Consider the following 21,507-nt stretch of genomic DNA (forward strand, 5'->3'; position numbering starts at 1 on the left):
CCAAACTTGACATAAGATTTAACGGGGATTTCCCCGCACCCTCCGCAAAAAAAAGTTCCGGGGGCCCTTGATCTGTCACTAGCAGCACTTTCTAGGCACTGTCTCTGATCTACCCAGACAGCTAAACTCTATAACCAGGGCCAACAGCAGTAGTATCACGTGCAAGGTCCTTAGAGACACAAGGTTCTTAGAGTGTAGTTGCAGACGCCTGTAATCCTGACACTCAGGAGGCTGAGGCAGAAGGATTGTGAGACTGAGGTGAACATGCATGGGTTCCTCCTCAGAGCCTCTGAAGCAGAATCACCTGGTGGCCCCGGTTATCTACCTTTCACCAAGATGTTCTGGTGGTGCGGATAGCATGTTATAGTTTGACTATTGTGACTTAAAATACTACATCTTGTTTATCCTAATCCTTTGCTTGGAGCCTATTCGATCAAATAAATTATTTCTAGAGTTCCTTGCAAAGCAGAGATGTGAGGAAGCAAGGACAGGCGCAGCACCCAGGGAGTGAGCAGGGGACACTGAGACGCACTTGCTTGGGAAACTGGAGCAGGGTTTTCTCTCCCATGACACTCATAGTGGTTGGTTACAGGAAGTATCCATGTCATGGATACTCAGGGCCAAACCAGGTCCTTCCTGTGCCATGCAAGTAGCATCCTTCAAGACTAATAATGTCTCAAGACATTGTGAAATGCGGGGTCACCCTTGTGAAGCCATGAGAGAGGGTTTATGTTACAGAGACAGAGGAATGGCCTTCATACCAGGGGAGAGAAAATATGCCTAGATAGATATGGACTAAATTATTTTATTTTATTTTTCTCTTTCTGCCCTCCCTTTCCCACTCCCTCCCCCCTTCCTTCCTACCTTGGCAGCATCTTGTGCTACATTCCAGGCTAGACTTGAGTTTATGATCCTCTTGCATAAGCCTCCAGAATTCCGGGATTAGATTCATATACTATCCTGCCCAACTGTAGTACATCTTTTATCATTACAAAAAAAAAAAACATGGAGAAAGTATTACTTCCCCTACTTTATGGATGAGAGAACATGCTTTAAAGATATTATCTCGTGGAGAACTTAACAGGGGTTTAGAGCCAGGTCCATCCTAACCACTTAGCTATATTGCAGAGCAAGAACAAGTATGCCCTTCCGTTGTCTCCTAGCCACTTCTCTTTCCACCCTTCTTTTCCTCCTTCTCTTTCATTCTTCTGGTGCTGAGGATGAAACTTAGGGCCTTGCACCTTCTAGACAAACATTCTTTTTTAAGAAATTTAAAATGTATTATCAAAAGCAATACTGAAAATACGATTAAATCAACATTTGTTTAAGACTTTACAATTATTTTTCTTAGTGACTTGCAGACTTTTGTGAAATGCACAAATGTATCTAATTTTAAAATCTGGGGGAGATGTAATTTCCTCACATTTTCCAACTTAATATGTACTACTTCCCTATCATCTATAAACTGGTTAAATTTGGTGGACCAAACAGCACAGTGATTCTCACATGATCACTAAATAATATACCTTTTTCTTTTTTTTATTGACAGACTAATGTATAGAGGGGTTACAGTTACATTTGCCAGATAGTAGGTGTGTTACTTCTCACACATTGATACCCCTTCTCATGTTTTTGTCTCCACTTCCCTCTCCCCACCCCTCCCAATCATCTTGTTTTCCTCCCTTCCCTTTCCTATTTCAAATAAACAAATAAACGTATATAAAGAATACCAGGCAACAAAGTCAGATACAGTTACAGGGCTTGAGCACTGTCCTTGGACTTTCTCAAGGCTAGAGCTCTACCACTTGAGCCTCAGCACCACTTCCGGCTTTTTTTTCTATGTATGTGGTACCAAGGAATCGAACCCGGGTCTTCATGCATGCTAGGCAAGCACTTTAACCACTAGGCCAAACTCCCGGCCCACAATTTTCTTTTTTAAAAGAAGTATTTCAACTGTAAAAGAGATAGGAAATCTGTGAAAGAAAGTGAACATGATCGTCATGGAAGAATGTATTTAGAAGGATGAGCTTTTGGAAGGACATCAATGGTAGAGTATTGGAAATCAAAGGTGAGTCTAAACAAACATTCTGCCGCGAGACTACCTCCTTATCCCCCTACTTGGATTTTGTACACTACTCTCTCCATCCATCTATGGGTCTGTAGGTGTTTCCCTGTCTACAGAATCTAGAGTAAACTGGAGGGAAACAATAATCAATTATTGGCCAGAATCCAGAACTGGTTTTCTGAACACTTGAGTTGGCTGGCCAAGTGGACATCAAAGCATGGTGTCTTCTATTCCTCCCCAGGTGATGTCCTGGTGCTCTGTTTGCTTCCTCCACCTCTCCCTGCTGCACTTCTGCCCAGCCCAGTGTCTAGACACAAAAAGCTCTGCTTTGGAGGCCCAGAGCTGCTCATGCTTCACAGGGAGCTGGGGGTGGTGAGTAGGGAGACAGGGACAAAAAACAGGACTTGGATGGAACTCACATAAAAGAGCGATGTAGCCTTTCCCCAGGCCTAAGGAGAAGCATCTGGCGGTAGGTGCCAGTGCATGGTGCTACACTCTGCTCAAAAATTCAGCAGATGGGGCCATGTGGTTTCTCAGGCTGTACCGTTGAGGGGGTCTCCTCACAGATCCTGTTAAGATTCCAGATGTGGCAAATCATAGCCAAGATCTATAACTATGACATTAGAATTAGACAGCCTTTTGGCAGGGCTCTTCTGGTAGTTGAACCTTAGTTCTGTTGCTTGGAGATTCCAAGGTGCTTATTTAATGTCTTTGGACCTCACTTTTGCACGTAAAATGGAGGTTATAGTATCTACGGCATAATAGTGAAACAGGAAAACACAGTGTACTGGTAGGCCTTCACTGACTCTAGACTTCTTAACCAGATCTTACTTGTTCCTTAACTCCTTGACAATTGAAAAAAACTTTATTAGTAGAAACATGAGGTCAGGAATGATATGAAAATTAGCTGTGTTTCACAGACTCACAACCAAAGTAAAATGATCACAAAGGAGATCTGAGCCTTTTATTTACTGCACTTTGTGTGATTTTGGGGTCCTGTGTGTGTGTGTGTGTGTGTGTGTGTGTGTGTGTGTGTGTGTGTGTGTGTGTGTGTGCTGGTACAGAGGCTTGAACTCAGGGCCTGGGCATTGACCCTTGGCATTCTTTTGCTCAGGGCTGGCACTCTACCACTTGAGTTACTTATCCATTTCCAGATTTTTGGTAATTACTTGGAGATAAGATTTTCATGGACTTTTCTGCTTGGTCTGTCTTTGAACTGAAATCCTCAAATCTCTCCCCCTACTCATATGAGATATCAGCTCCTGGATTGTTTTATGCTTTTAACCTTTCAGGTAAGGAATGGTTTCTCAAGTCCATAAAAACTATGTGTATTCAGAATTGCTCATTACTCTTAGAGCTGTGGCTAAATCTTGTTTTCAGATCCGACTTAATGTAAATAAAAACCAAAATAACACTGTGCTTTTTTTTCCTTTGGTGTTGTTCAGGATTGATCTCAGAGCTTTGTTGTTCCTGAGATAAGTTTTTGCTTCATATTCAAGCTGGCCTGGACTGTGATGCTCCATTTGCTGCTGAGATGCAGGGATGTACTACTTTTCCCAGCTATTGTTGAGATAGTCTTGTAATCTTTCCTATCTGGGCTGTCCTGCAACAGTGACACCTCTGATACAGTCTCTTAAGTAGACAGGATTACAAGCTTGGCCTACCATGCCCAGTACAGGTGCCATACTAATTCTTGAAGTAGTTGACATAAGGATTTTTTTTTGCCAGACCTAGGGCTTGAACTCAGGGAGTGAGCACTATTCTTGGGCTTTCCTCAAGGCTTAGCATTCTACCACTTGAGCCACAGCACTACTTTCAGCCTATGTATGTGGTACCGAAGAATCGAATCTGGGTCTTTGTACATGTTAGGCAAGCACTCTCCCACTAGGCCAAACTCCCGGCTCAAGTTGACATAATAATTCTTGTAGAGAAGAGCTATAGTAGGTTGCCTACGTCTTTGCTCTGGTATGAGATTATTTACATCTGCTGTGTGAGGAACTCATAATGCCCTGCTAGTTTTTCTGTAGAACTGTGACTCCTGTGATGAGCAATAGTGAGAGTAATGTATTTGTATGGCAACCACAACACCAACTATAGTTTGATGCTGAATAAAATCCCTATTTCACCATCTCCCCATCCCAGGCTGTTAGAAGGCTATAGGTGAGGGTCTCTAGAAATCAAATTTGCCATCTCTGTGGATTGGCTTATCTTCACCATTTTGCCCTGCACTTAGAAACACACTCTTTGTGTCACACTCTCTCTAGTGAAGAGGAGATACAGAGAGTGATGTCACTACACAGCAAGTAAAAGCACATCATAAAACCCGAGATGGATGGGGCCGGGAGTTTTGCCTAGTGGTTAAAGTGCTTGCCTAGCATGCATGAAGACCCGGGTTCGATTCCTTGGTACCGCACACATAGAAAAAAGCTCGAAGTGGTGCTGAGGCTCAAGTGGTAGAGCTCTAGCCTTGAGAAAGTCCAAGGACAGTGCTCAGGCCCTGAGCTCAAGCCCAGGACTGGCAAAAAAAAAAACCCGAGATGGAAATGCACTCATGTGGATATGACTGCATCTATAACCCTAAGATACCTTAATACATAATGCTTCTCCTGTTTGCTGCAAGAGAGAATTGTATTTAAAGCTTTCTAAACATAGGTCTGAATCTCCTGAAGGAAGTTCCTGGTGCTTCTGGCTCCTACTAGGAAGCTACAAATCTGTAGCAAGGCTACACCTGCCCAGGCAAGTGATTCTTCATGTTGGGGTTCTTCCTCTGACATCATTTTTGCACGGGCCTTACTCAGGAAGGAAAACAAAATGCCCATGGGAAGGTGAGAAGACTTGTGACACTTGTTGACTTGCTCCCTGCTTGTGTCTTGCAGCTTACTTCTGCTTCCTCCTGACTGCTCTGGGTGTGACAGCTGGAGCCCATCGCCTGTGGAGCCACAGGTCCTACAAGGCCAAGCTGCCCCTGAGAATATTCCTGGCTGCTGCCAACTCCATGGCTTTCCAGGTGGGCTGGAGGAGGAAGGTCCTTTCTGCCTAGGAACACCAGTGCAGATGGCAGTGTGTGGATGGATTAATTATCTTCCCCCAGCCCCCACCTCCACCCTCCCGTCCCTCTTAGGCTAAATGCTCTGGTCCCAAGCATTCTCAGTCTGTCCCAACTTGTGTATACCTGTATCTTTAGATTCGTGAACACATCCCCGAGGATTATGAGTGTGCTGACTTGTGGAGGAGGATGGGAGCTTCTCGCATTCAGAGTCTAACCTGTGGTCATATTCTGAAGCTCCCCACAGTTATCCAGCGACCAAGTTCTGTGCTGAGTATGCTATACAATATGTCACATTGTTTTTGTGACAGTTCGGGGGCTTGAACTCAGGGCCTGGGTTTTATCTCTTAGCTTTTTTTTTTTCCCTAAAGGATGGAACTCTGCTGCTTGGGCCACAGATCTACTTCTCGCTTTGTTCTGTTGTTTTTTTTTTTTTTGATAAGAGTCTTACAGATTTTTTCTTTACTGGGACTGGCTTTGAACTGAGATTCTTGCATATCAGTCTCCTGAGTAGCTAGGATTACTGGCGTGAGCCACCAGACACCTAGCTTGTCTATCACATTTGATTCTTACAGGTACTCCATTAGCAAGAAGTTAAGTGGATTCCCATTTGGAGATGAAGAAACGGGCTTACTGAGGTCAAAGAACTGGCTCAACTTTTAGAGCTAACAGTGGATACCTCCAGTATAGGCAGATGCAGGTCACCCTGACTTCAAATCCATCACTCCTACCAACCCTGAGTTGGCTCTACAAGATCATGAGGGGAAGACTGTTTTATCTGGAGGTGGAAGACTCAGAAACTTTACTCTGATGGTTACTAGGTGTGAACCAGCCCTCATCTCCTGTTTGTTCATCTGTAAAAATCAGACCTACAACTTTAGGTTGTTGTTACACAGTTCTTGAAAATTGTAGGGAGCCATAAACTATGCACTAGGATGGGACAATATTCTTTAGGAAAATTGTATGCTAGAAAATTTCCTGTCACTTTGAACACTTTCTGATTGTGCATCTCTGGCTTTTTGTTCCTCACCTGATCCCGGCATTGTGTGTAGGAGCCACTTGTTTTTGGTTTTTACCCATTTGTGTGTGCAGATGATTCCCATTCACCCACTGAGAAGGAATGGTGGTTTCTTAAATTGCTTTAGGGATCAGGGATTCAAGTAGCCTAGCACCTTCCCTGTGACTCAGACATGCAACTCAAGTGACCAATTGTGACCATATCTGCAATGGGCCTCCACATCCTTACCAGAAAGCCTGAGTGTTTCTCAACTGCTCTTGTGGTAGGAATGCATTTTATGCCACGCATGGTGGCTCACACCTGTAATCCTAGCTACTCAGGAGACTGAGATCTGAGGATCATTGTTCAAAGCCAGCCTGGGCCCAAAAGGACCTGAGACTCTCATCTCCAATTAACCTCTAGAAAATGGGAAGTGGGGCTTAGTCCAAGGGGTAGGGTGATAGCCTTGAGCTGAAGAGCTTAGGGACAGCACCCAAGCCCAGAGTTCAAGCCCACAAAAAAATAAATAAAAAATAAAAAAGAATGTATTTTGCTCTTTTAAGCTTCTCTGTGCAGCTGAGCTTTCAGAAAGTAAATAGAAGATAACACAATTAATTAAGGAAATAGAATTAGGATGGACGGTAGCTACAGAGACACGCGTGTTGTCATTTAAGCTCTGTCAGGAGGAGTACCATGGTCCTGAGACGTAGGCTGTTATAAACCAAGGAATAGCTGGAAGCTTCCTGGACCTGTGTTCACACTTGACAACGTGAATGATGCTGCATCTTATTTGGAGTTCAACCATCATCTTATTTCAGCATTGTATTTTGTTTATCATAACATAGAAACTCATGACTTAGGTCTGCGATGCCATTCTGATGACTTAAGCCAATAATTTTCAAGTTATTTTGCTCAAGGAATCAATAGCATTTAGATTCCAATTACACATTGATGTAGTTATAAAACACTCATGTTATTGGATTTTTTCAAACAAGATAAATAACTTGTAATGGAGAACCGAACACCTTGATTTTTCTTTTCCCAATGAAATTGTTTATAACTCAGTATTTGAAAACAAAAGTTTCCTTAACAAAATATCACATAGCAGACTATCAGATTGAAACTTTAAATACTTGAAGAGAAAGATGGTAGCAAGATGTACCTAGGTCTTGAATAAAGTTTTGGTTCTGCCATTTGCTACATATGGAATGTTTTGCCAGCCTTTTTTTGTCTGCAAAAATAGCCTAATAAAATTGACTCATAGAGTTACTGGGGGGATGAAGTAATGAATAAAAAGTGCAAAGTAGCTGGACATGGTAGTGTACACCTGTAATCCTAGCACTAAAGAAACTAAGGAAAGAGGATGAAGAGTTCAAAGTCAACCTGGGCCATATAATAGGAACACTATCACAAAAAACTATACTAAACTTACTATAGTATCAGTCTTTTGTTCTTCCTCTTATCTTTCATGAGACATGGCATACTTTCTCCAAATCCCTAATTTCTAATCCTTCATGCATAGTGATGATTAGATACATGAAAAATAAGTGAATAGCTTTAAAAATATTTTTAAGGATCATCAAATTTGACTTTAAGGTCATATTTGTGAGGTTTTCTTGTTTTTAAAATTAATTCCACAGATATTCACTAAATACCTACTATATTTCAGGGATGGTAGATTGAATAATTCTTGCCTTCCTAGAGTTTTTCCATCTAGTAGAGTATTAGAATTCCCCAAATTTCCCAGTGGAAAGTTTCAGTAGTTCATGGCTCTGTGGTTTTGTGACAAAGTCAACTAGACTACATGAAGTAAGCAGAGCAGGCTTCCATATATGGTGTCAGTAGGAACAGCTAGTCTGGACTATGAACCTGGAGAGCAATCTGAGAAAGTGGCAGATGGAACTGTGGTCTGCCAGCACTGATGAGTAGTGACTCTGCGCATGGACTTAATGCAGCCACTGAGTTAGCATCCCTTTCATGGCCCCCTGGATTTTTTTTTTTAAACGATAGAAAGAGCACTTCAAAGGTTTTCCCTCTCTTTCCTCCAGCAGAATGCTTATGCCTTTGGCCAAAATGGACATGTTTGTGGTAAAATTGTCTCTGCCTTAGCATTAGCAGGCCTTTTGGTGGATGTGACACACAAGATCATGAGTCCTTAGAACAATCTTAAAGTTGCGACTTAAACATCCTAATCTTCTTTCACTTTCTTCTTTACAAGATGGATTTATTTATAGGACAGGGAAAGGTGGAGGCACTTTTAGTGTGAAAGGATGATTTTGCTCAGGAATGTTTGACAAGGACCTATCTTTCCTGCTCTATCTTCAGTGAAGCCTTGAGTTTATCTCTAGTCCATCCTCATTCCTTCCAGTAAGATGCAAGTCAACCTAAAAATTGCTTTTCAGTTTTCTCCTAGTCAAATGTGGACCCACATGTTGGAATCCTGATAATCTCCAAGAGTTCACTTGCACAAGCAGGTTCCAGGAATTTGCTTTTGTGCTCTCAGGCTGATTCTCTGATTCTACTATAAATCTATTCTTAGATGTTTCTTCTTATAGTCATTACTGTTAGGTCCGACTGGAAGCAATGACTTCTTCCCTTGGCTCTCTCCCTCCCCCTGCACCCTGGAAATTCCTGCCCAGCACCTGTAACCCTGCCAACTGGCATGCCTGGGGGCAGTGGGAGGTCCCTACTGAGGTATTACCCATCCTCTGAGATCACATCCACTTCTGCTGTGTCTATACCCCTCCCCCTATATAATCTCTCACTTCCCGCCCTAAGCTCTTTTGCTCACCTGTCTCTATCTTGGGCAGCAAGAGTCTGCTCTTTCGTCACGCAATAAACCCTCTTCTGAACTGCGTGGAGTTTCCTTTCAGCAGACCTTACAATTACCACTATATTAATCACACATCTCCTAAATTCCCAGTCTGATTCCAACCTCTGTACCATATCTGAATCTGGTTCTGATGTTTGCTTTGTCTTTTTCAGTTGTAGTTTTGTCTTTATAGCAAGCTTTATAATTTTTTTGAAGTTGGACAAGATGCGATAGGTAAAAGGATCTGAGAGAAATAACTTTATGTGTAAAGTTTCATGCTTACCTGGCTCAGATTTTTACTGGCACTAAACATTTAAAATAGCAGTTGTATGAAGATTGTGTCCTCAGATGGTTTTGTCTCTCCCACTGTCTTTAGGCTTCCCTAGATATTTCTTCTTAATAGAGCCTAAGCCTTTCCCTTGTCATTACAATGTACAAGTATCAAAAAAAAAAAAAAGTCAAGTGTCCTAGAGTATTAGGACCCTATGATAGCCTCTTTCTTTCTGTTCCTGGCAGCCATGAGGTGACTAGATCTCATCCCCCACCATGTAACCCCACCCTGTACTGCATTTCCACAGACAGGGAGAAACAGGGCTGAATGACTTTTTTCTTATTAGGCTGGTTATTTCAAGTGTTTTGTCATAGTAAAGGACAGATGGCTAATATAGGAGAAATTCTATGATAAAGTCTCATTTTCTTTGTGTGTTCTAGGTAGATCGGGCTTTGGTGAAACTCCAGTTGGTAATGCTCTGTAGCATCGTTTCTCTGGAGGACTGTCCTTGTGTAGGAAAATGAAAGAGTCCTGCTGTATTTCAAACTGATTGGTCTCTCTTCTTTTGTGTGAAGCCAGAGGTTTTTTTTTGTTTTTTTTTTTTCCTGGGATTTTCATAGGAAAACTTGATAGGGATCCTAGAGGCAAACTTCATGAAGGTTTTGGGCTCTCCCAGGACAGAAACTCTCAATCTTTTTTCACCTAGACTCTGGCACCCACCCACCCATCACTGTTAAATTGTTCTTTTGTCCCAGTTTAAGCTGCAGGCTTGTGCTCATGGGAGCCGTGATTCTCTATGCCGTTTCTGTTTTTATTTTTGGAGTTGCACCCTGAGCTGTTGTGAGTCTCTGCTATGCCTGAGAAGAGCTGTTGGTTTTCAGTTTATGTAGCTTTCATCTTATTGTGAATGGATCAATTTTTACATATAGACATTCCAAGTAAGTCACACTGTCGTGGGTTGTGAACTTTCGTAGGATTCTAATAATTAAACAAAACAGTTATTGAGGGCTAAATTCTATTATCACTTCATTAAGTCCTTATGCAGTCATTAGATACCACAAAATTATGTAGGTACTGTCATTTTATTTGGTAGGCGAGAAATGGTGTGTAAGTACACAAGTATTTAGTGCCTGTCAGGGCTCAGGGCAGGCCACGGGACGGCAGTGTTCATTCTTGCTAGCAGAGCATGTTTTACCAGTTGGGTGGAAGAAAGACAAACACTGTTCCTTCAGAACTCTCCCTCCAGTTTCCTTGTTTGCCATCTTCCCTGACCTCGAACCCACACCTCATACATCCATCTTCTCAGCTGCATGGTGAGAAACTGTGTGCTTTCTTCCTTTTCACAAAGATAGATATGGATGGATGGATGGATGTTTACTCCTTCTTCTGTGAACTGAATATCCTGAGAAGCCTTTCTGTTGTAGGGAAGGCTGATGACATGGTGGGTCTCACATTCTCTTCTTATAGAGAATTTTGTCCCCTTGGGTTTATTTATAAGTCAGGTGCAAAGAGCAGATAGCTTGATGTGTCTGAACAGCAACTCCTATCCTGTGTTCTTGACAATGGTGATTTATCAGTTCATCAAAGCATCCTTGCTCTCTTCCTGCTGCTTTATAACTCTCTCAGTCACGGCAGGCAAGGTCTGGCAGATGAAGTGGTACAAGGAGGAGAGAGAACTTTCCCAAGCCTGCTGTGTGACACACAACCGTTTTGTCTTGCTCTACCTGGCAGGATTAACTCTCCATCCCACCAATAAAAACATACCTTATAAGACAGAGAATCTCCAGCCCTGAGATGCCTCCTTTCTGTCTTTGTTGGGAATCTAGGTCAGTAAAAGTAGGTGAGTGAAGAGAAGTCACCTTAGGAAATTTAACTCAAAGAAATGAATGGGACAGCCTGAGAGATCCCCAGGAAAGATGGGGACATATAGTCAACAGGGCCAGGCTTCCTCCTGTGTCATGCTCTCCAAATGGCATTAATACAGGTTTTTTGTTTCTTTTTTTTTTTTAACTTTTAGTATATTTGTATAGCTGATATATAGAGGGGTTACAGTTATATGAATCTCGTACAATCAGTACGATTCTTTTTGAACCGTCTCTCCTTCCATTGTTCTCTTCCATTATTTCCCTCCTGTCACCACCCATAAGATATCCAGTTCATTTCCAAGTAGTGTCTGGTGAATATCACAGTTACATTTCTTTGTCCTGTTCCACCTTTTATGTGCCATCCCAAATACAAACAAACACACAAGACGACAGGAAAAGAAAACAAAAACAGGAACCATGGGAGCTAAAGAATGTCCCTTGCTTTCTTTTCTTTTCTTCTCCCTCCCCACCCCATGTGTGGGGTATTGTCAAGATGATGTACACAGGGCTTACAGTTCCATTTTAACATAAGGTTTTTGGTGAGAAAAGATCCCGCAGGGAGAAATAAGGCAAGTAAAGGCAAGTTTATTGGGGTACACTCCCAGGCAGACTCCATGGTCAGGCTCAGAGAGGTCTCCTCTTTCTCTCTTTTCTTGGAGTTCACCTCATAGAACATTATTGTATGCAATTGTCTGCCCATGGCTATTGACCCTTTCCCCACTAGTCCTATGTTTAGCCTCCTTTGGCCTCTGTACATTAGTGAGTAGGGTCTTGTGCAATTTATCATGTCCCGTTTAATTAATTTATTTTAGTCATTCAGTATATTTACTTGTAATACATAGTTTTATTTTTGTTTTGTTTTGTTTTTCGTACTAGTACTAGGGCTTGAACTTGGGCCTCTCCTCTTTCTTTTTCTTTCTCCTCTCCTCTTTTCTTTCTTTTGTCTGCTCGGAATAGCTTCAAACCACGTCTCAGCCTTAGGTCTGGCCCACCAGCACCAGGTTATTAACGCAGCTCTTACCTGCTTTGTACCACATATGCATTTCTTAATTGTTTTTCAGGTAATTAAAATTTTGTAAACCAAAACATTTTTTGCACTTTTTCTTTTTCAATCTGTCTTGGGACTTGAACTCTGGGCTGGTGTATTGTCCCTGAGCTCTTCAGCTGAAGGCTACCACCCTCCCCCTGGAGCCACAGTGCCACTTCTGGTTCTCTGGTGGTTAATTGGAGATTAGAGTCTCATGGACTTTAGTGCTCAGGCTTTGAACCACGATCAGCCTGCTGACTAGCTAGGATTACAGGCACTAGCCACCGTAACCAGCCAAAAATTGGTATTTAGGGATCTACTTACTCGGGGTGGGTTGATAAGTAGCTAGCTGCCAGGTTTTCTACATTCTAGGTTTATTGATGATGAAGCTCCTGTCAACTCTGGAGTATTTGTAATCCCAAGCTCTGTGTTTCATTCTGCGACTTTTCATGAAGAGGATCATTAGAAGAGCATTGTTTAGAGCAAATCTCCGAAACCATACACCTCGTCCCCTAGTAGCCTCCTCTGCTCCTAGAAAAGCAGATTGTCCCAGCTTGCAGTCCTTGGAATCCACAAGCCAACTCTTTTCTGTTCCTCCTACCTGCTGTTTGTGCTGGGATAACATGCTGCTGCAGCTTCTTCTTTATCCCTTTGCTCTTCTGCCAGATGCTCTTCTGCTGCTGCTTTCCAGGTTTCCCAGCTTGCTGATCATTTTGTATTTTGGATGATTTCTTCCCCAGCTGCCTTCATTTACACTTTTCCTAAATCAAATCTTATGGTAATCATTTCTCTTCATAATTCAGGCCTCTAGTCCCCCCCTCCATCCATCTGCGTTCCTTCTGTGTCCTCAGGGATGCCTGCTGCACCTCCTAACTTAGCACCAGCCCAAAACATTATTAGTAAAATATGTAAGTCTTGTTCCAGGTCGTTAGCGAAGTGGCTAAATAAAATCGCGTCTGCCAGACACACGGTGGCTTCCATTTGCTGCCATTCCTCTCTGTCTGTGGCTTCCATTCACTGCCATTCCTCTCCCCCTCAGTAGACACTGAGCTGTTTTCAACATTGATCATTGCTCTGGCTTTCCTTTCAGTCTGTGCCAGCTAGACCTGCTACACCAGTGTCTGAAGGGGGTTGATGCTTCTCAAGTTGTAAACGACTCCACAGGAGTTGAGGGATCAACAATTTTAATGAATGGTAAAATTTTTGAGTTTCATATGCCAAAAGAAGATTCTGGTCGTGGTTTCGAACATCTAATTATTATCATCTTTTCCTATTGTATCTTTCATGAATTTTGTTGGCATTGTTGTTTCTTGTTTTGTCCTGGGGCTTGAACTCATGGCCTGTGTACTGTCCCCTTAGCTTCTTTTTGCTCAATGCTAGTGCTCTACCATTGAGCCAGAGCACCACTTCCAGCTTTTTCTGAGTAGTTTATTAGGGATACGAGTCTCATGGACTTTCCTGCCCACAATCTTTTTCAGATCTCAGCCTTCTGAGTAGCTAAGTTTACAGTGGTGGTCACTAGTATCCAGAAAAACAAAAATAAAGGCAAAAAAAGAAATCTACTTTTTTTTTGGTGCCAGTCCTGGGGCTTGGGCTTTCTTAAGGCTAGAGCAATAACACTTGAGTCTCAGCACCACCTCTAGGTTTTTTTCTATGTATGTGTTACTGAGGAATCAAACTTGAGTCTTCGTGCATACTAGGCAAACACTCTACCTCAAGGCCACACTCCTGGCCCCAAACCCACCACTTTTTAAGGCGGTTCAGATGTTCTTTTCAACTCTTGCTCACTAAAACTTACACAAAGTGGGAGATATCAGGGGCCAACTTGCTCTTTCAATACTTCCTCATGCCTTGTGGTGTAGACTGATGCCAGGACCTTTTTTGGACTTTCTTACTGATGGTTAGCATTATCTGTAAGGAAATCGGGGCTAACCCAGTATCAACAATGAAGATTGTGCAGAATGTTTGTCACTGTCTGAATATGGGCCTCTGATCTGGAGCAGATTAGGTTCTAACCTTAGAGAACCTTGAATCGTAGTTTCTAGTAGAAGGTAGAGACAACTTGCCTCAATGATAGAATGACTTTTTCCATAGCCGAGTTGTGATTTGCTCATAGAGCATGTGTGTGTGTGTGTGTGTGTGTGTGTGTGTGTGTGTGTGTGCATGTGTGTGCACCATAAACACTGTCAGTACTGTGTAAACTCTGGCAGGGAGAGAATGGTTGGATTACCATCAGGATACTGCTGGGGGCTATGGATTTTGGTACAGCAATCTCGATTCACTTCCCATTCTCACAGTTAACTTCACCGCCCGCCCCTCGTTGATCCTCAGCTTTCTCTTTTGCTTGTCTATAAAGCACATACTGACTGTTCTAAAACACACCCTCACTGCGTACACTTCTTCAGTATACACAATGCTTCTCACGCACAGGCTCTTAGCTGCACCTATGCTTCAGTTCCCAGTCACTCCAGGTGGCAGCAAAATGTAGATGAGTAGAAAGAGAAGGGCCTTGGGTGTGAAGGTGTGAATCCTGCTCTTTACCTATCCTTCCTTCCTTCGTTTCTTCCTTCCTTCGTTTCTTCCTTCCTTCGTTTCTTCCTTCTTTCCTTTCTTCCTTCCTTCCTTCCTTCCTTTTTTTCTTTCTTTCTTTCTTTCTTTCTTTCATTCTTTCTTTCTTCCTTTCTTTCTTTCTTCAATTGTGGGCCTCGAATTCAGGACCTGGCCTCTGTCCCTGAACTCTTTTTCTCAAGGCTAGCACTCTGTCATTTTGAACCACAGCTCTACTTCCAGTTTTCTGGTTGTTAGTTTAAGAAAGGAGTCTCACAGGCTTTTCTTGCCTGGGCTGGCTTTGAACAGAAATCCTCAGATCTCAGCTTCCTGAGGAGCTAGGATTACAGCAGCGAGCCCCTGGTGCCATTTCTTTATCTACTTTATTAGTGACTATCATCTTGTTTATTTTTTATTTTTTATTTTTTTTGCCAGTCCTGGGCTTGGGCTCAGGGCCTGAGCACTGTCCCTGGATTTTCTCAAGGCTAGGGCTCTACCACTTGAGCCACAGCACCACTTCTGGCTTTTTTCTATGTATGTGGTACCGAGGAATTGAACCCGGGTCTTCGTGCATGCTAGGCAAGCACTTTAACCACTAGGCCAAACTCCTGGCCCCTCATCTTGTTTTTTGAGTTCAGTTTTCCCCACTGGTTTGAACTTTACAGTTAGACAGAAACTAATGACAAAGGATTACAAAACTATGCCTTAGCTCAGTTACAGGCTTGCCTTTTTTTTGGAACATGGCCTGAGCCCTCGTCTTCTCCCGTAATTATAGTCAAGTTGTTTCTGTTAGGATGGAGTCAACACAAAAGGAATCAAGATGAAGATCTTTCCTCCAACTTGTCAGCATTAAACTTGGTACTTTTTGGAAGCCTTTTTTATTATACTTAATTTTTTTTGAGAATGTTTCTACTACTCTGGGACATCTTACTTAGAGTTTCTTTAAAAAATTGTGTGGAACTGAAATGTTAATACAACTTTTTAAAAAGAAAAATGAGAGTTCTCTATACCTCTGCACTTGAATAACGAGGGTATGACTTGCTAGCACTAGAGACTGAGCATCCAGGGATCTCCGTATTGGTTCTATTACTGTTTTGACTTACTAGATGAACTTGGATAAATGTCTTCTAAGTCTTAATGTTACCATCTGTGAGTAAGGCACATTAGGGTCTTTTCTTTTCCTATGCCATTGTGTTCAGATGGGCACTGTAATAAAAGCAATTCTTTTCCGACTCCAAATTCTGTAGTTATAAATAAGATACTCTTCACATACTATGTTTAAATACACTGGTACATTCTAAATACTTCTTTAGCATTAAAATAAGCCAAGTTATAATTTTTACCTCAAACACACTTCTATGTACCTATTTTCTTTACCAGCAAAGTTGCTTCATAGGCTTCTTTTGTTTGCTTGGCAGGAGAATGAGGTACGTTTGAGACAAAAATTTTGCTATGTAGCTTAGGTTGACCTGAAACTTGAGACCCTACTGCCTCTGTCTCCTGATTGCTGGGATTATAGGCATGCATCACTATGTTCGCTTTCTTCAGCCTCTTTTCTGTCTTCTCTATCCCATTACTGAAGGGTTAAGCAAATTAAAATCTTTTTCAGTGATGCTATGGGATGAACAAACTAGGATCTTGATGGTGGTGGTGTTTGTTTTTGTTTTTTGGTCTCTTGGGAGAAGCAAAGGGAAAGAGGAAGTGTGAACAAAGGTGATCATGATATTAAGTATATAGCGTGGAAAATGAACTATGTTACTTGTAGGCTGGGGAGAGAGGGAGAAACTGGAAAAAAGTAAAGGAAGGGGTGATGCTGCAAAAAAAAAAAGAAATGTACTCATTACTTGACTTAAGAAATGGTAAGCCTGCTGTACCACATCTTAATAATAATACTTTTTTATTAAGAAAAAAAACTTAACTAGGCTCTAGCAGCATTGAGTGAACCAAAGAAACCAAAACTCAGAATGCTTCTTTGGATTAGAAGAACTGCTGATACATTTGGGCATGAAATAATCCCTTCCTTTCTTATCAGAAAGATGAATATTACCTAAGCTAGTGTATTGAATATACATCTATTTGTTTATTTGAATTGAGGAAGGGAAGGGGGAAAATAAGATGGTCAGACAAAGGACAGTGATATTTACAAGACAATATGTTAGGAATGAACTTTATAACTTGGGAGGGGCAGGGGAGAGAAAGTGGGAAACAAACATGAGAAGGATAACAATGTTCAAGAAGTAATGTACTCACCCCTCTATACATTACCCCAACAATAAAAAAAGAAGTAATGTACTCACTACCTTCCATATGTAACTGTCACTCCTCTATGTATCATCCTGACAAAAAGATTTTTGAAAAATTTTAAAGAACAATATGAATTGTTCCTATAAAAATAACCTTGAATATTATTAAATAAAACACTACCACCAGGATTGTAGAAAGAAAAGATTTAATTACTATTTATACTTTCTATTTTCAGAACTCCTCTCAAAAACACTATTTCCTAATTTCATTTGCTCTAAAATTTGTTTTAAAGCGTTATTAGAGTAAAACACACCCAACAGTGTCAGTTGAATGTCTGTAGATTCAGCAGGCCATGGCTATAAAGTCTCACTAATTCGAATAACCATCCTGGTCCCTGCCACTCACCCAGGACCCTGATGCTTTCTAGTACCTCCTCCCATCATACGAGGCTCAGTAGGGTGTGCTAAACAGAGAAGTGTTCTGTGGAGACTGTACACTAGATTCTGCATTGAGTGGCCATTTCTTCCCCTCCCTTTTTGATATACTACTAGAATGGTCATAGTCAATGTCAGTTGTTCACAGAGATTTGGTCAAGTACCTCTGAGAGTTTTTAACTTCCTTAGGTCTTGCTCTGAGTGGGCTATGAGAATCATTGAAACTGAGAGGGAGGCAGAAATATCCAAGCCTGGAACCAACACACTCTCCTATCCTACTCTATGCTTCCCCCTCCTCTGACAAGCCAAACTCTATCCTAAGGTTGGGCCTTTATTTATTCTGTTAGAAATGATCTTGTTAGTAGTACCACATGAATGACGTAGAAGCACTCCAGATCTCTCCTCTCATTTACCTACCAATATGAGCTTCTCAGGGTGCACATCCCAAACGTAAACTAAGATCAGATGAAATGGGGGCTTACCCTTGCTGACAAAAGCCACCCTGATCACCCGCAGGCTTAGACATGAGGTGCAGGCTAGGAGGAAAGTACAAGTGGGCAGAGTGGGGAAACTGAGTGTTTTTCCAGGAAGGCATTTGGCATTTTGCCTCTTTGTTCAGGCTCTACTTTCTCTCTGCAGAATGATATCTTTGAGTGGGCAAGGGACCACCGAGCCCACCACAAGTACTCGGAGACAGACGCTGACCCCCATAACGCCCGCCGAGGCTTCTTCTTCTCCCACATCGGGTGGCTGCAGGTACGCAAGCATCCAGATGTCATTGAGAAGGGAAAGAAGCTTGACGTCACAGACCTGCTGGCAGATCCTGTGGTTCAGTTCCAGAGAAAGTAAGTCAATGGCGCTCATAGAGAGTTGTTCCCTGGAGGCCAGGCAAGAGACAGAGCAGAAGGAAGTACAGTGACTTCCCCAAAGCCCTATTGAATTCTCCTCAGGTATTCCCCCTGTAGACCGCACCCTATTGTCAGGCTCCCCTCCTCCTGTTTTAAAAAAATATATATTTTTTGCTCATCAAGTTTTTTCTGTTGAAGTTTCACTGTAATAGATTCTCATAAAACCCAATATCTTTTCCTTCTGAGCAGTGTGGGTTGGTTGATTTCAAGGAATTTTTCACTGTGTTTTCCTAGTATGGTCATAGATGTGTCACCATGTGTGACCAGATGTGGGAAGGATGTTTTGCTTTATTTTAGTGACACTCTTGTCTCTGACAGAATCACTTCTCTCCAGTATCCTGCTGTCTTGTATAGTTTTCTCCCTGACACCTCCTCCCCCATGGAAATGTTATATTTGCAATTTTTCTGAGTAGAGAAAAATACGATCATGTAACAAGGAGCCTCACAGCAACTACATACCCAAGTAGTATCAACTGAATGTATTCAGTTGGTTAGTAGTCAAAGTGAAAATGAAGAAAGAGGGCCTGTAGCAAGGTTGTACTAGCGAGCAGAAGGGCTGCCCCTTAGTCACCTAAAGCCGGCATGACCATGTCCTGGCTAGTCTGAGTCTGCAATTGGCCCCATTAATGTTGATAAATGTACTTGTTGTTCCTAATGTACTGGATTTATGTATAAAGAGAACAACTTTTAGATCATGTTCTGGTCTGTCTTTTATGATAATACAGTAGATAAGTGGTTTCTGAAGACCATCTCTGAGTTGCCTGAGACTCATCAGTATGCAGTCTGTTTGGGCAGAAATTGGAAACGGAGTTCATGCCACCATCCAACACAAGAATCCTTGCATGAGAAAGTATGGTTTCGAATGGGTTCCTTTCCCTGGCAGCCTCTCCTTCTACCTTCACTGGAAGAAACACAAATGGAGTGAGAAAATGGTGGACCATGGGAGTGGCCTGCCTCCATCAAACCCCAAGCTCTCCCTGACCTGGAGCAAATTAAGCAACCCACATCTGCATCCATCTATAAAATGGGAATCAAACCCCAAGCTCCCACTTACCTGGAGCAAATTAAGCAACCTACAACTGCATCTATCTATAAAATGGGAATCAAACCCCAAGCTCCCACTTACCTAGAGCAAATTAAGCAACCTACAACTGCATCCATCTGTAAAATGGGAATAATAGCAATAGTCATCTCTCATAGCTTTTATGAAAATGTAAGGAAAATAAAAGGGGGGAAATTTGTGGCTCAGACTAAGAGTTCTTGAATGTCAGCCATGAGAATTATTAATTATCTGGACATTTTGTTAGAAGCTTCCAAATGTCTTCTATTACTTCTGTTGCTTTCACTGTAGGGTTGTGTCTTAATACAACTCTTTCAGGTAGACTCACTTAGTGTCTATAGCCTAAAGTTTTTAGCAGAAAATAATGAGATATTTTCAATGAGCAATGAAAGATTTATTGATTTTCATTTGTCAACCTGAGAGTAAAATATTAGAGGTCATTCGAGAAAAAAAAAACCTGGTAGCTGGGTGCTGGTGGCCCATATCTGTTATTCTAGCTACTCAGGAGGCTGAGATTTAAGGATCAAGGTTGAAGACCAGCTTGTGAAAGTCCTTGAGACTCTATCTTTAACCAGCAAAAATGTAGGAGAGGCATGGCTCAAGTGATGGAATACCAGCATTGAGCAAAAAAGCTAATGGATAGCACCCAGGCCCTACACTCGAGCTCCAATATCTGCATACACACAAAAAGGAAAATAAAAGGAAGAAAAAAAGAAAGAGCTGGAAAAATTTATAGTAGATAATACAGCCACCAGTAATATTCAGTTTGCATGCATGTATTTGATATATGTGTCATGATGGCAGCTACATTGTATATGTGACTTTCTGTCTTGTCTCTAACTTCAGATTATATTGTGGATATAAATTGTTAAAGATATAAATTTTTTATTTAACCACTTCTGTCATTCCCAATTCTGTGATAAATGATATCACTATACAATCAGTAACACTTTGAGACAATCAAACCTTAGATTAATTTGGAAAGCTCACACAAGAAGGCAAAGGGTTTTATTAATAAAACCTGGGCTGCATATAATAGTCTGAGTTTCTTACTGTAAAAATGGAAATTTTTTCTCTCCCTTTCCCCTGGATAGTATTGTAATCTGCTTCATTATGTGTGCTAGTGGTACATATGTTCCAAGACCGTTTCTAAATGCAGTCTAAGGAACAAAGATGATTTCAGCAAGTTCTCTGAGTAGTTATCGGAGAACATCTTTCATTTCCACCCCAGTGACAGGAAGAGGGCCCTGGCTATTAGAAGTCATTCACTTGTATCATTGTTTCGTAGAGATCTGAGATCCTGTTGGGCACGAGGTCTGAGCATGTGGCTCTAAAGATGAGCTTCTGCACTCTCAGAATTTGCAAAGGAGTTGGGAACTCACAAATTAATTTCCAGACAGTTATACCCCAGTGAGAGGGAGGGCTGCAACACAGCTCAGGCCTCTGTGGGAATGAGATGAGTCTTCTCACCCACCACCCCATGGGGTAAAGAGTGAGGGAGGGCTTGTAGAAGGAACCAGACCTGAGCAAGATGGAGGTGGTAGTCAGGAAAAAATAGGGAACAGTATTTCACATGGCTATCATATTATAAATGTTTATTGAGCCATTGACCCTTAACACCACAAGGCACCTTACAAATCATTTGGCCCATGCTTCCATTTCCCCACTTCCTGTTTTATTTCTGTGCTAATCAGTCAGGTGCAAATGCAAGGGGAGACAAAGAAATGCCCAGAATTACCAAGTCCATTATACTAATAGGTCCTGGAGACAAGAGGCTTGGGATCCTATGCAGGGGTGACATGGGGTACTTTCATGTAGTCTAGAGGCAGAAAATAGGAGCAAGAGGCAAAGTGAGATTAGAGTCCTTTCGATGGCTCCTCTAGAAAGGCAAGGTAGAGCAGGTAGGGTGCACAGTTTGTGATTAGTTGGTCTTAAATCAGCTTCATGCTTCAGCTTAATCACCTCCCTCCTTCTCTCCTTGCTCTCTTCCTCCCTTCCTTCCCACCCTCCCCCCTCTCTCACCCTCCCCGCTCTTTCTTTGTGCCAGTCCTGAGACTTGAACTCAGAGCCTTTTGCTCTTCCTTAGCTTTTTTTGCTCTAGGTGGATACTCTAGCACTCAGGCCACACCTCCATTTTGGGGGGTTGCTGGTTAATTAAAGAGTCTCACAGACATTCCTGCTCAGGCTGGCTTCAAACTGTCATCCTAGATTTTCAGCCTCCCAAGCAGCTA

At 42.0% G+C, this 21,507-nt stretch overlaps 1 protein-coding gene across 1 annotated transcript in view; it reads left to right on the plus strand.

Annotated features, from left to right (window-relative positions):
• Positions 1–21,507, plus strand: part of Scd5 (stearoyl-CoA desaturase 5) — a 101,043-nt gene that overhangs the window by 53,757 nt on the left and 25,779 nt on the right. Inside the window, exons 2-3 of the mRNA XM_090343339.1 lie at positions 4,942–5,072; positions 17,948–18,153. Coding sequence (XP_090199465.1) covers positions 4,942–5,072; positions 17,948–18,153 — 337 coding nt within the window. The remainder of the gene's footprint in view (positions 1–4,941; positions 5,073–17,947; positions 18,154–21,507) is intronic.

Source organism: Megascapheus bottae, chromosome 13, assembly GCF_031878675.1.
Source record: "Megascapheus bottae isolate mThoBot1 chromosome 13, mThoBot2.hap1, whole genome shotgun sequence".
In the NCBI taxonomy this organism is placed as follows: domain Eukaryota; kingdom Metazoa; phylum Chordata; class Mammalia; order Rodentia; family Geomyidae; genus Megascapheus; species Megascapheus bottae.